The sequence below is a fragment of the Polypterus senegalus genome, chromosome 9 (genome assembly GCF_016835505.1).
Source record: "Polypterus senegalus isolate Bchr_013 chromosome 9, ASM1683550v1, whole genome shotgun sequence".
Classification (NCBI taxonomy): Eukaryota; Metazoa; Chordata; class Cladistia; order Polypteriformes; family Polypteridae; genus Polypterus; species Polypterus senegalus.
The window spans coordinates 160629205-160642622 of NC_053162.1; the positions used below are offsets into that span (position 1 = coordinate 160629205).

General features: G+C 41.5%; 1 protein-coding gene across 1 annotated transcript in view; it reads left to right on the top strand.

Annotated features, from left to right (window-relative positions):
* Positions 1 to 13418, top strand: part of jhy (junctional cadherin complex regulator) — a 105134-nt gene that overhangs the window by 2352 nt on the left and 89364 nt on the right. Inside the window, exon 2 of the mRNA XM_039764119.1 lies at positions 4823 to 5353. Within this exon, the coding sequence (XP_039620053.1) occupies positions 4950 to 5353 (404 nt within the window). The 5' untranslated portion in view covers positions 4823 to 4949. The remainder of the gene's footprint in view (positions 1 to 4822; positions 5354 to 13418) is intronic.

Consider the following 13418-nt stretch of genomic DNA (forward strand, 5'->3'; position numbering starts at 1 on the left):
TTCTGTTTGAATTTTATATCATTTCCTCAGGTTTGTCTAAATTTAACATTCTGAAGGCTTACTTTTGGGTGAATTGATGATTGGGGCTTGCATGTGAGTCCAGGTGCACTGCGCTGAAAAGATATTTCATCTAGAACTCATAATTGTCTTGGTTTTGTTGCTGCAAAGACTCTGGTTCCCTGCCTCCATTTAATGAACAAAAAAGGCTCAGAAAATCATTTACAAAATAAACTGCTATACAAGAGAAGTTGGCTTAATTATTTTTGGACGTGGTGGAATAGTAGCATAAAATTGATTCCTTATTTGTGTATTACTTTTCTGAACCTGCTTGTAATATTTTTAGATCACATGGAATGCAAGTTCATCTTTGCAGCAACAGGCACAAACCATAAACCAATTATTTACTTGTACCAGTCTATCATAAGGCCCCACTTGCCCTCACTTGTACAGAGCCAATTTATAGTTGCCCATCAATATGACTTAGACACTTATACAAATAAAATAAATTCTACATAAATATTGAGAACTTGTAAATTATAAAAAGAGCAGTGACTATATTAGTATTTGAATTCAGGATCCAGAAGACTTAGGTATTGTCAGATGGGCTCCAGCACCCATTGATCCTGAATTGAATTATACAGGTTTGAGAGTGCTCTGTAATGTATTATTCTTTTTAGCTGACTCCACAATAAATATTGGGTGGCCGAAAAAATATCCCATATTCCTTAGCTTTTTAGATTGTACTATGTAATGAAGAACTGAAAGGTGGTGTATGATTCATATTTTTCATATATGTAGGACTTCTGTTGGAATGCTGTTCAAATTATAATAACTTTTATGGGTAAGCTTTGGTTTATTCATGTAAAAACTAGTCTAATAAAATTTTCCTTCATGTTTTTTTATTTATTAATAATTTAATGGGTTCTCTTCTTAGAACACTTACCCCAATCCTAAACAAAATCAGAGATTTCTTTGAGCTTTAGAAAAATATCCAATGGACTTAGATTGCTTTCAGGCTGGTGGTGCAATGATTCTTTAATAGAAAATTAAATTGAAATAATGTTTGTAGTTTCTATTTTAGTTATTATATTTTGTATATGTTTCATCCTTCCTAACAGCATTATAATTGTCAAAACAAACTGCAAAAGTAAAATTTTCACATGATAATATGTTGTGATGTCTGTTACAATAGTATTATGGACATTTTTTGTGCTTTACCTTGGTGGTTAAAGCATGACAGCTTGTCCAAAGTTGAGTCAGTCAATAAACACACACACACATACATACATATATATATATATATATATATATATATATATATATATATATATATATATATATATATATATATATATATATATATATATATATATATATGGAATAGCATTCAGTTTGATTTAGAAATGTTTTAGTGGCTGATGACTGCTAGATGTTATGGTCTCATCTGGAGAACCCCTTTTGGTCTACACTATAGATGCTTGAGACAGCACAGCCCACCACACCTTGACTTAATTTATATTGCCTTTATTTATGTTTCCATAGTCAGATGAACAGTGTTGATTTATCAAATACAGTATGTGTGGTTTATATGTACTGTGGAGTCAGAACGTATTCAGACCCCTTAACTTTTCTGCCCTTTTTTTTGGTGGTGTTGTTTTCTTTTTAAATTGATTAATGTGTCAATTTTGCCTATCAATCTACACTCAGTAACCTGTATTGACAAAGTGAAAACATCTTTTCAGAAAGGTTGCAAATTTATTAAAAATTGAAAACTGACTCATTTATTTAAGTAGATACATCTTGTTTGACTTAATTTTCCTTGAGATGTGTCTAGAGCTTGACTAGGAGCCCATCTGCGGCAAACTAAATTCATTGGAAGTTGTTTAGAAAGGCACACAACACATCTGTGCAGGAACTCTCTCTAGATCTTCATGATCAAATTATGTTTGAGACATGTATCTGGGCAAGAATTAAAAAGAAAAATAAAACTTTGTGTGTTCCATTGAGCACAGTGACCTCAATAATTGTTAAATGGAAGATATTTGGAACCACCAGGACTCTTCCTAGAGCTTGCAATCTGACTAAACTTAAGGGCTGATCAGGCACTGCTCATCATTAGCCTAATACAATCCCTATGGTGAAGCATGATTGTTGCTGCATCATTCTATTGGGTTCTTCTTAGCGACAAGAACAGGGAGACAGGACAGAATTGAGGGAAGGATGAATGCAGCCAAATATAGAGAGGTTCTTCAAGAAAACCTGCTCTATAGCGCATGCAGCCTCAGCCTGGGGTGACGGCTTACCTTTCAGTATGACCATGATCCAATTCATACAGCCAAGACAACACTGGAGTGACAGATCTTTGACCGTGCTTGAGTGATCCAGCCAAAGCCCAGACTTAAAACCCCATAGAACATCTGCTAAGAAACCTGAAGATGGCAGTTTATATATGCTTCCGATCTAATTTAACAAAGTTTGAGATCATCTGTCAGGAAGAATGGCTCAAAGCACCCAAATCCAGGTGTGGAATGCTTGTAGAGACTTATCCAAAAAGACTCAAAGTGGTAATTGCTGCCAAAGAGGCTTCTAAAAAGTCTGAATACATGAATTAGATATTTCAGTTTTTGATTTTTAATTTATTTACAAAACTTTCTAAAAACATATTTTCACTTTGTCATTATGTTTTATTGAGCATTAATTGATGGGCAAAAATTACAAATTTATCCGTTTGAAACTAAATCTACAACACATTAAAGTTTATAGAAAATGAAGGGGTGAATGCTTTTTGAATCCACTGTATATTAGAGCATTAGAACAATTTTAATGAGAATAGGCCATTCAGCCCAGCAGTCTTTTTAAGCTAATGTTATATGTACAGTATGTACAGTTGAAGTCAGAAGTTTACATACACTTAGGGTGTATTCTTTAAAATGCACTTTATAACCCCTCCACAGATTTTATACTAACAAACTATAAATTTGGCATATTTTTTAAGACATCTGCTTTGTGCGTGGCAAAAGTATTTTTTTCCAGTAATGTTCACAGATATATTTCACTTTTTTGACTGTATCACAATTCCAATGGTTGGCAAGTTTACATAAACTTTGTTAATATTTAGTAGCATTGCCTTTAAATTGTTTAACTTGAGCCAAACATTTGGGTAGTCTTCTGCAAGCTTCTTACAATAAGTTGCTAGAGTTTTGGGCCATTCCTTCAGACAGAACTATACTGTAGTAATTGGGACAGTTTTCTAGACCTCTTTGCTCGTACCCCACACATTTTCAGTCGGATTAAGGTCAGGGCTTTGTGATGGCCACTCCAATACCTTGACCTTGTTGTCCTTAAGACATTTTGCCTCAACTTTAATACGCTGGGGGTCATTGTTCATTTGGAAAACAATTTGCGAATGAACTTGCTCCACATCCAGGTTCCTACCTTTCATCTGATGGTAATGGTTTGGGCTCCAGCTCCCGTAACCCTTATCTGGTTTAGATATTTGATAACAAAAGGGCTGATGGACATTTTAAGCTATCTGGTGACTCAAAATAGATCTTGCATAGAGTGGGTGTTACAGTGAGAGTGCCTTCTGCTGGATTGACATCTTGTCCCATGTTGATTCTTATTTTTTACCTAATATACCTGTTAAGGCTCTGGCATCTGTGACCCTGAGCTAGTTTAAGGAACTTTGATAATTGGTAATGGATATTTAATTTTGATTGCAGACTCTAACTTGACTTATTTTAGAGAGTAGATGCATAAGTGAGTGTGCCGCTTGATGGACTGGCACTATATTCAATGTAAAGACAGCATACCTTGCTGCTGTTCCTATCTGCGTAAAATATCTTCCCACTTCTTGAAGTTTTTCTGACTTTCTTTCAATGCATTTTATTTTATTGTGTTATTTAAGTTTACAGAAATAATGTTATTTGTTCGTTGTTTTTTTTAAACATTTTGTTAGTCAGTCAGTCATTGTCTGACCTGCTATATCCTAACACAGGGTCACGGGGGTCTGCTGCACAGGGCGTAAGGCAGGAACAAATCCCCAGGCAGGGCGCCAGCCCACCACAGGGCACACACACACCCACACACCAAGCACACACTAGGGACAATTTAGTATCGCCAATGCACCTAACCTGCATGAGTTTGGACTGTGTGAGGAAACCCACACAGACACGGGGAGAACATGAAAACTCCACGCAGGGAGGACCCGGGAAGCGAACCCTAGTCTCCTTACTGCGAGGCAGCAGTGCTACCACTGTGCTGCCCTTAAACATTTTGTGTTTTTGCATATTTTATTCCTGTTTATTTTTTGTAATTCTAATTCATAACTTTGCATTTCATATATTACGGTAATCGGTTATTTGATTTTTTTTTTGTATTATTTGATGTATGAAACTTGATATTAGTTTATATCCCTTGTTAAATATTTAATCTTTTCTGTGATATTTTTTTTACCCTTCTGAATATTTGTGAAGCACTTTGAGCATGAGAAAGGTGCTATATAACTTAAATGCATTATTAATTTATTACTAGGTTCAGGATGGTTTTCCCTTCTTTTAGCATGTCTTAGGCAGTATCAGGCACATCAATCCATCATCTATGATTATGTAAAATTGGAATATGCAGGTCTAGAAAATAAATGACTAAAAACTCTTCTTTTGATAATAATTATGTTGGTCAGGTGTAAGCCCATTTTGAGCCCAAAATTGCTGTTATCGGGTTCTGGCTCAGTGCAGTAAACTGTCCTGGATAAAGCAAAAGAATGATAAGAGAATTAATGCCTTTTCCAGTATGCATACTAAAGTTTTTCACTTCTTTTCAGGTGACCAATAACTCATCAGATTCAATAATGAATGAGTGAATGAACTTTTGTATTTCCAAGACGTCATGCAGCTTTCTTTTGGGCTGCAAGGCGTCCACTAGCACCTTGGCCTACCATTAACCAAGATATGGATAAGATCAGCCCCACTAATCGCAAAAAGCTTATTGAACCAGGAGCTCCATACACAAGGCTACCAGAGGTACCAGAGAGTCCTCCTACTATAGAAGATGATCTCCACCTTAGTCTACGAGACTCTCTGGAATCAGACACAGAAAGTCTTGCACAGGAACGCAAGTATCAATTTGATCTACAAAGGAGGATCCACCAGACAGAGAAGCTGGTTTATCGGGATGAGCCAAGTGACCACAGTAAAAATGAAGTAGAGTATAGGAATGATGACAATGAAGAAGATAATGACAATTATTCTATTTATGATAGCTTAGAAGAGCCTACTCTGAACTACCTTCCAGGTGATATACCAGCTTATAAAGAAAATGAGCCCATGCAGCTGGATGAGAACAAGGAATCAAGGTAAGCTACAGGACTCGGTTAGATAGTGTTTCCTGGGGTATATACACCACACCAAACAAAAATAATACCAATAAAAGAAACCTCACAAGCTAATAATCCAGTATACAAAAAAAACTTTTATTTTAGTCAAATTCCAAGTAGTAAGGTGGGAATATTTTACATGTTTTTGAGCTGTGAGTAGTAGTTCTCCCAGGCCTTTATCTATTCACTAGCAGAATACCCGCGCTTCGCAGCGGAGAAGTAGTGTGTTAAAGAAGTTATGAAAAAGAAAACGAAAAATGTTTTAAATAACGTAACATGTTAATGTAATTGTTTTGTCATTGATATGAGTGTTGTTCTCATATCTATCTATTTATATATATATATATATATATATATATATATATATATATATATATATATATATATATATATATATATATATATATATATATATATAGCAAAATATACGCTTGGCAGCGGAGAAGTAAAACAAAAGGAAACATTTTAATAATAACGTAACATGATTGACAATGTAATTGTTTTGTCATTGTCATGAGTGTTGCTGGCATGTGTATATGTATATGTATATATATATATATATATATATATATATATATATATAATGTTAGTGGGGTTGAGGAGGTCTTTGAAGTACTCCTCCCACCGACCCTAACGTCGAAGTGAGGTCAGCAGCGCACCATCCACACTATATACGGTGTTGACACTGCACTGCTTCCCCCTCCTGAGACGCCGGACGGTGGACCAGAATCTCCTCGAAGCCATCCGAAAGTCGTTCTCCATGGCCTCCAAACTCCTCCCATGCCCGAGTTTTGCCTCAGCAACAACGAAGCCGCGTTCGCTTGGCCTGCCGGTACCTATCAGCTGCCTCCAGAGACCCACAGGACAAAAAAGTCCTATAGGACTCTTATTCAGCTTGACGGCATCCCTCACCGCCGGTGTCCACCAACGGGTTCGGGGATTGCCGCCACGACAGGCACCGACCACCTTGCGGCCACAGCTCGGTCAGCCGCCTCAACAATAGAGGCACGGAACATGGCCCATTCGGACTCAATGTCCCCCACCTCCCTCGGGACGTGGTTGAAGTTCTGCCGGAGGTGGGAGTTGAAGCTACTTCTGACAGGGGACTCTGCCAGCCGTTCCCAGCAGACCCTCACAACACGCTTGGGCCTACCAGGTCTGACCGGCATCTTCCCCACCATCGGCCAACTCACCACCAGGTGGTGATCAGTTGACAGCTCCGCCCCTCTCTTCACCCGAGTGTCCAAGACATATGGCCGCAAGTCCGACGACACGACCACAAAGGCCATCGACCTGAGGCCTAGGGTGTCCTGGTGCCAAGTGCACATATGAACACCCTTATGCTTGAACATGGTGTTCGTTATGGACAATCCGTGACGAGCACAGAAGTCCAATAGCAAAACACCGCTCGGGGTCAGATCGGGGGGACCATTCCTCCCAATCACGCCCCTTTCAGGTCTCACTGTCATTGCCCACGTGAGCATTGAAGTCTCCCAGCAAAACGAGGGAATCCCCAGAAGGTATGCCCTCTAGCAACCCCTCCAGAGACTCCAAAAGGGTGGATACTCCAAACTGCTGTTGAGCGATACGCACAAACAACAGTCAGGACCCTTCCCCACCCGAGGCGGAGGGAGGCCACCCTCTCGCCCACCGGGTAAACCCCAATGCACAGGCTCCAAGTCGGGGGCAATAAGTATGCCCACACCTGCTCGGCGCCTCTCACCGGGGGCAACTCCAGAGTGGTAGAGAGTCCAGCCCCTCTCAAGGAGATTGGTTCCAGAGTCCAAGCTGTGCGTTGAGGTGAGTCCGACTATATCTAGCCGGAACCTCTCGACCTCGCGCACTAGCTCAGGCTCCTTCCTCTTCAGAGAGGTGACATTCCACGTCCCAAGAGCCAGTTTCTGTAGCCGAGGATCAGACCGCCAAGGTCCCCGCCTTCCGCCACCACCCAACTCACATTGCACCCAACCTCCTTGGCCCCTCCCATAGGTCGTGAGCCCATGGGGAGGAGGACCCACGTTACCTCTTCGGGCTGTGCCCGGCCGAGCCCCATGGGTGCAGGCCTGGCCACCAGGCGCTCGCCATCGAGCCCCACCTCCAGGCCTGGCTCCAGAGGGGGGCCCCGGTGACCCGCGTCCGGGCAAGGGAAAACGTCGTCCACAGTTTTTATTTTTCATTGGAGGTTTATTGAACCGCTCTTTGTCTCATCCCTCACCCAGGACCAGTTTGCCTTGGGTGGCCCTACCAGGGGCATAAAGCCCCGGACAACATAGCTCCTAGGATCATTGGGACACGCAAACCCCTCCACCACGATAAGGTGACGGTTCAAGGAGGAGCTCTGAGGTGGGCTCTCCCATCTCTGGGACTGAAGTCACCGAGGTGGTCAAAAAACTCCTTGGTGGCAGGGCCCCGGGGGTGGATGAGATACGCCCGGAGTTCCTTAAGGCTTTGGATGTTGTAGGACTGTCTTGGTTGACACGTCTCTGCAACATCGCATGGACATCGGGACAGTGCCTCTGGATTGGCAGACCGGGTTGGTGGTCCCCCTCTTTAAAAAGGGGGACCGGAGGGTGTGTTCCAACTATAGAGGGATCACACTCCTCAGCCTCCCTGGAAAAGTCTATTCGGGGGTTCTGGAGAGGAGGATCCGTCGGATAGTCGAACCTCGGATTCAGGAGGAACAGTGTGGTTTTCGTCCTGATCGCGGAACAGTGGACCAGCTCTTCACCCTTTGCAGAGTCCTGGAGGGTGCATGAGAGTTTGCCCGACCGGTCTACATGTGTTTTGTGGACTTGGAAAAGGCATTTGACCGTGTCCCTCGGGGAATCCTGTGGGGGGTGCTCCGGGAGTATGGGGTACCGGACCCCCTGATAAGAGCTGTTCGGTCTCTGTACAACCGGTGTCAGAGCTTGGTCCGCATTGCCGGCAGTAAGTCGAGCCCGTTTCCAGTGAGAGCTGGACTCCGCCAGGGCTGCCCTTTGTCACCGATTCTGTTCATAACTTTTATGGACAGAATTTCTAGGCGCAGCCAGCGTGTTGAAGGGGTCCGGTTTGGTGGACTCAGGATTGGGTCACTGCTTTTTGCAGATGATGTTGTCCTGTTTGCTTCATCAGGCCGTGATCTTCAGCTCTCTCTGGATCGGTTCGCAGCTGAGTGTGAAGCGGCTAGGATGAGAATCAGCACCTCCAAATCTGAGAGCATGGTCCTCAGCCGGAAAAGGGTGGAGTGCCCTCTCAGGGTTGGGGGAGAGATCCTGCCCCAAGTGGAGGAGTTCAAGTATCTCGGGGTCTTGTTCACGAGTGAGGGAAGAATGGAGCGTGAGATGGACAGACGGATCGGTGCGGCATCCGCAGTGATGCGGGCTCTGCATCGGTCTGTCGTGCTAAAAAAGGAGCTGAGCCGTAAGGCAAAGCTCTCAATTTACCAGTCGATCTACGCTCCTACCCTCACCTATGGTCATGAGCTATGGGTAGTGACCGAAAAGAATGAGATCGCGAATACAAGCGGCTGAAATGAGTTTCCTCCACAGGGTGTCTGGGCTTTCCCTTAAAGATAGGGTGAGAAGCTCAGTCATCCGGGAGGGGCTCAGAGTAGAGCCGCTGCTCCTCCGCATCGAGAGGAGTCAGATGAGGTGGCTCGGCATCTAATCAGGATGCCTCCTGACGCCTCCCTGGTGATGTGTTCCGGGCACGTCCAACCGGGAGGAGGTCCCGGGGAAGACCCATGACACGCTGGAGGGACTATGTCTCCCGGCTGGCCTGGGAACGCTTGGGATTCTCCCGGAAGAGCTGGAAGAAGTGGCCGGGGAGAGGGAAGTCTGGGCCTCTCTGCTTAAGCTGCTGCCCCGTGACCCGACCTCGGATAAGCGGAAGAGGATGGATGGATGGATGGATGGATATATATATATATATATATATATATATATATATATATATACACACACAGACACATATATACATATACATACAGATATATATATAAATATAGATATACGAGGTGTGGCAGAAAAGTAATGAGACTGGCACCACTGCAAGCAATCTGGCAACGCTGCGCTGTTGTCCTTGATAGAGCACGTGTATCAGTACCCTCCCATAGCTCAGTGCGAGTTTCAGCTCCTTTCATTAACTACGTGATTTTTGTGACTGCTATTAGCGAAGTTGTGTTTTTGGTTGTGCGTCACGCAAAATGGAACAGCGGAATTTGGAGCAACGTTGTGCCATTAAACGGCAAGTGTGATGTTTGAAAAGTTAAAACAGGCCTATGGGAAACATTCTTTATCCCAAGCTCAAGTTTTTCGCTGGCACAAATCATTTTTGGAAGGCAGGAAACACGTTAAAAATGAACACCGTTCAGGGAGGACTTCAACTTCGAAAACCAATGAAAACATCGAACGTGTGAACACTCTTGTGAGATCAGACCGTCGTTTAACATTAAGAATGTTGAGTGAACAATTAAATTTGAACAGATTTACCGCTCATCAAATTTTGACTGAACATTTGCACATGCGAAAGGTCTGTGCCAAAATGGTGCCGAAAACTGCCCTCTCCATAACAGAATTTTTGACCTCAAAAGGCATTCCTGTGGTTCCCCAGCCCCCTTATTCACCTGATCACAGTCCGTGTGACTTTTTTCCTTTTTCCTAAACTAAAAAATGTCCTCAAAGGACATCATTTCGGGACTTTAGAAAACATCCAAAAGAGTGTAACGGACATGCTGCAGACCATACCGGTTGAAGACTTCCAGCTGCTACCAACAGTGGGAACAACGTCTCCATCAGTGTGTAGCTGCCCAAGGGAACTACTTTGAAGGGGATAACATTGATGTTTGAAAAAAATTAAAACTTTGGTAAATAAAAAATCATTACTTTTCTGCCACACCTCGTATATATATATATATATATATATATTTATTTATATATATATATATATACATCTATACACATATATATACACAGTTATATATATATATATACATATATATATACACATACATATATATACATATACATTGTAACAGATTATGATGCTTCTCGCACCCTTGCACCCTCAGACACCACGTCAGACACTAGGTAAAAGTCCAATACTTATATTTATTTTATAATAAAGTGCACAAAGCACCCTCTACTCCCAAATACTCCAATAGACAATAATCAATAACAAATCCTCCACTCCCAGACGCTTAGCCACCCTGCCTCCCAACTCAGCTCATCGCCTGGGAGCTCACATAGTCCTTTTATGTTCCCTGACCCGAGGTGTTCCTTCCCAACAGTCCACAAGTCCTTATTCCTTCCGGGTCAGGGTAAATAATGTTTCTCACCCGAAGCCCGTCGCTCTTCCTATGACGAACTTCCGGGTCATAGGGCATGAAGAATTCTTCGGTCCTCCCTGCAGCTCCCTCTCGTGGCCCCCATGGCATCCAGCAGGGCGGTGCACAAAAACTACATGGTCCATAATGCCCTGCTGGTCTTCTGGGGACCTCCATGCTGCAAGGAGGGCTCCACCTGGCGCTTGGGGGTATTGGCCGGGGTACATGGCCGGCCATATCTTACAACATATATACATATAGATATAAATATATATATACATATATATACACATACTGTATATATACACACACACACATATATATACATATATACATATCTACATATATACTGTATATACACATATATATATACAAATATATATATATATATATATATATATATATATATATATATATATATATATATATATATATATATATTAGGTGGGACTCGATTAAAAAATTAATCCAATTAATTAGAGGCTGTGTAAGAATTAATCTTGATTAATCGTATGTAATCGATACGTAAATTTGCCCCAAATCGCAAATGTTTTTTTTTAATTTAAAAGGGTTTTAGTGGGCGACAGAATCAAATAATAGACATGGACATGAATATTGTAAACTGAAGCTGTTTTAATTTCTGAAAAAAAGCTTTAAACTGCATTTGAATTCAAAACAGAAACAAAAATATCATCCCTGGTTAAAATTGGGCAGACTTAAAAATAAAGTGGTAGTTTAAGTACTTTAAGTACATTTTCAGAATAGTATTGTCTTTAAATAATAATAACCAAAATTTCAACATAAAGTGCAGTTTTTCTTCTTAAAAAATAAGTCAGAAACATAAAAGGTAATTTGACCAACTTAATCTTTAAACTCTGAGTAACATTAGCCAAAATTATTTTGTACATTAGGCTAAAACAGTGTGATCATTGAACATTTTGTAATTAGATGTAATTAGAATTACTAACGGTCACGGAAGTCCAATGATCCCCAGTAAGAGCCACAAAGTCCGCTTTCTGTAATGCATCTAATTTTGCTTGCTTTTCAGTGTGCACAAAACCATGCTTTTATCAAGGCTTCGCTCGGGTAGTCAAATGATCAGTCGTAGGAACGCTTTATTCCGACTCTAACATTTTTGTAGCTGTGATGTGTGCATCAGTGTAATGGATGTACCAGGAAATCATGCATTGACAAAAGTTCCCGCTTGCTTGGAATTGAAAGTGTGATTAAATGTTATTTTTAACGCGCTATGGAGTACATGCATGAAGCTTCTCAGCTGTGCTTGTGCTAAGAAAGGGAAACATTTTAAAAATAACGTAACATGATTCTGTGTTAACCTAATATTTTTTCATACGTCCCAAACCAAGGAGATGCGAAGGTAAAATGAATCGGTAGCGTACATACTCAGTGCATCCCTCTCGGGAATCGAACCTCGAATGTCGGCATTAGAGGCTTAAGACTCTACAATTGCCACAGCGTGTGGCTTGTCTATGCTAAAGTATGTATTGTAGATCGGGTATATATATACATTTATATATATACCCGTGTATCACAGTGGAGAAGTAGAAGTTATGAAAAAGAAAAGGGAACATTTTAAAAATAACGTAACATGATTGTCAATATACAGTAATTGTTTTGTGAGTGTTATTGAATGTTGCTGTCATCAAGGATTTGATTATCATTATTTCTTTCAATCAGGTCGTATTTATGCGATGTGTTGTGTTCAAGTTACATTCCGTGTTTGTCAATCGTTGTAAAGATAAGAGGTTTCATTCATCGATTAGTTCTTACTGCATCAATAAACAGCTCGTCTTCCTCTTTATCTGAGATGTGACAAACTGCATGCACGGGTTTTTTTACACTGTCTTCCTTTAGCGGGACATTCACTTTTTCCACCGTGTGCTTTGTTTCGCAGTAGCTGCACTTATGAATATGATTGTATGTATCAGGACGCTTCATATTTTTTGCTGCCTTCTCAATTGTGTAATTCGGTTTTGTACTCAGCACTCTTTGGAACTGTTGCCTTTTGTCTGTGCACTGCGTCAGTTCACGTGAGCCGCTTGGTGTTCTTGCATCGAAGGTTCCCAGCTGTGCTGGTGCCATCTCGTGTAATGTCAGCTAAGACCCGCACTTAAAAGTTTCTCTCGCAGTTTCAATGAGTTTGTGCCAAACACCACCCTGACCATCTCATCTTCCTCTGCATAAGCACAGTCCTTCACCCGTGAATATTTACCGGCAGTGTTTGTATTGGATTGCCGCTGATGGACGGCCTTATATGGGCAGGCACTAAATTACAAACGCTAGTGGCAGCCTGTCTATGAACTTAATTTAATATAAACTTACGGTTCACGCCTGCTTTGTTTCCGCAGTAGCTGTACTTATGAATATGCTTGTATGCATCATTTGCTTCATAATGTTTTTCTGCCTTCTCAATTGTGAAATGGCGCTTTGTGCTCATCTCTGTTTGGAGTTCTTCCTTGTTCTCTACGTACTTACGTAGGAGGCGTGATGATGTCACACGAAACTCCCCCCACGCCATCTCCAACTCAAGACTCCATTACATTATATGGGAAAAATAGCTTCCAGTTATGACCCTTACGTAGAATTTGAAATGAAACCTGCCCAACTTTTGTAAGTAAGCTGTAAGGAATAAGCCTGCCAAATTTCAGCCTTCTACCTACACGGGAAGTTGGAGAATGAGTGAGTGAGTGAGTGAGTAAGTGAGTGAGGGCTTTGCCT